The 1,148-nt window shown below is 50.9% G+C and overlaps 1 protein-coding gene across 3 annotated transcripts in view; it reads right to left on the minus strand.

The window, feature by feature from the left end:
- Nucleotides 1-1,148, minus strand: part of Foxn3 (forkhead box N3) — a 381,858-nt gene that overhangs the window by 17,904 nt on the left and 362,806 nt on the right. For all 3 annotated transcript variants that reach the window (XM_005343444.3, XM_013346136.2, XM_026780643.1), the window contains one exon: nt 496-601. In XM_005343444.3, coding sequence (XP_005343501.1) covers nt 496-601 — 106 coding nt within the window. The remainder of the gene's footprint in view (nt 1-495; nt 602-1,148) is intronic.

Below are 1,148 nucleotides of genomic sequence, written 5' to 3' on the forward strand. Positions count from 1 at the left end.
GGAAGGAAGGAAGGAAGGAAGGAAGGAAGGAAGGAAGGGAACTACTCAGAAAAGCACCCATTTAGTCTCTTCTGGCATGAGTCTCAGTAACGGGGAAATGGTACCCTTGCTACCCACAGAGCCCTTAACCAAATCACATTTCACACGCACCCCTCCATGGAGACATGAAGCTTCACAGATGAGGGAACTGAGGCAGGTTCAGACGGATGAGACAGCGGGGGAGTGACAGAAGTAGCTCTAAGACCCAATCAACAACTGCTCACCCTTGCCTTCTGGCCTCTTTTGCCCGCTACTTGTGGGATTATATCCCACCTCACTGGAAAGGGGCTGGGATAACCTGAGGGCACACGGAGATGACAGCATCTGGACTGGGAATGCGTCTTGTTCCTTTGATGCTGTGGACATTCAAGCTGGCCCTCTCCACCTCCTGACAACTCCGCCCCCCCCACCCGGAATTGAGGGATGTTTTCCCCACCCAGCAAGCTCTTCCCTTACCTTATGGCCGCAGTCATCCCAATGGGAGTGATCGGCAGTGGGCGGACGCCAGGAAACAGCCCTCGGCTCAGAACCCTCGCTCCGTTTTGTATCACTCCCGGAGAGACTAGGAAAGCAAAAGAAAGAGACATCACAGGTGAATTCAACTGGGAAGGAGTTAGCAATTCTGAGAGAGAGAAAAGGTGGGGGAACAGAACATGTACAGAGAATAAGACAGAAAGATGATGTGCAAACAAAGCCATCAATAGTTTACAAATTATTGATGCTTTTGTTAAAACAGAATCAATCAAACATTAGTTTAAAAGGGGGGGGGGCCTTCGGGTTGGGAAAGAAGACCCAGTGGTTAAGAGTCCTTGCACTGTGAGCAAGGAGACGGCAGTATGAACTCCTAACAACCAGCAAGAGCTGGGCATGCACTGGAGAGCTTAGAACTCGTTGGGCGTCAGCCTAACCCAAACTGATCAGGCAAGAGACCCCTTCTCAAGGCAGTAAGGTGGGCAGCAACAGACAAAGATACCCAATGGCCCGCTCTGGCTTCTGTAAGAGGGTGCACAGGCGCACCTGCCCAAATATTCACCTGTGCAACACACACACACAAACACACACGCGCGCACCCCAAAACAAAACAAAACAAAATTTCCTGCAGCCATTAG

This window comes from Microtus ochrogaster, chromosome 1, assembly GCF_000317375.1.
Source record: "Microtus ochrogaster isolate Prairie Vole_2 chromosome 1, MicOch1.0, whole genome shotgun sequence".
NCBI lineage: Eukaryota > Metazoa > Chordata > Mammalia > Rodentia > Cricetidae > Microtus > Microtus ochrogaster.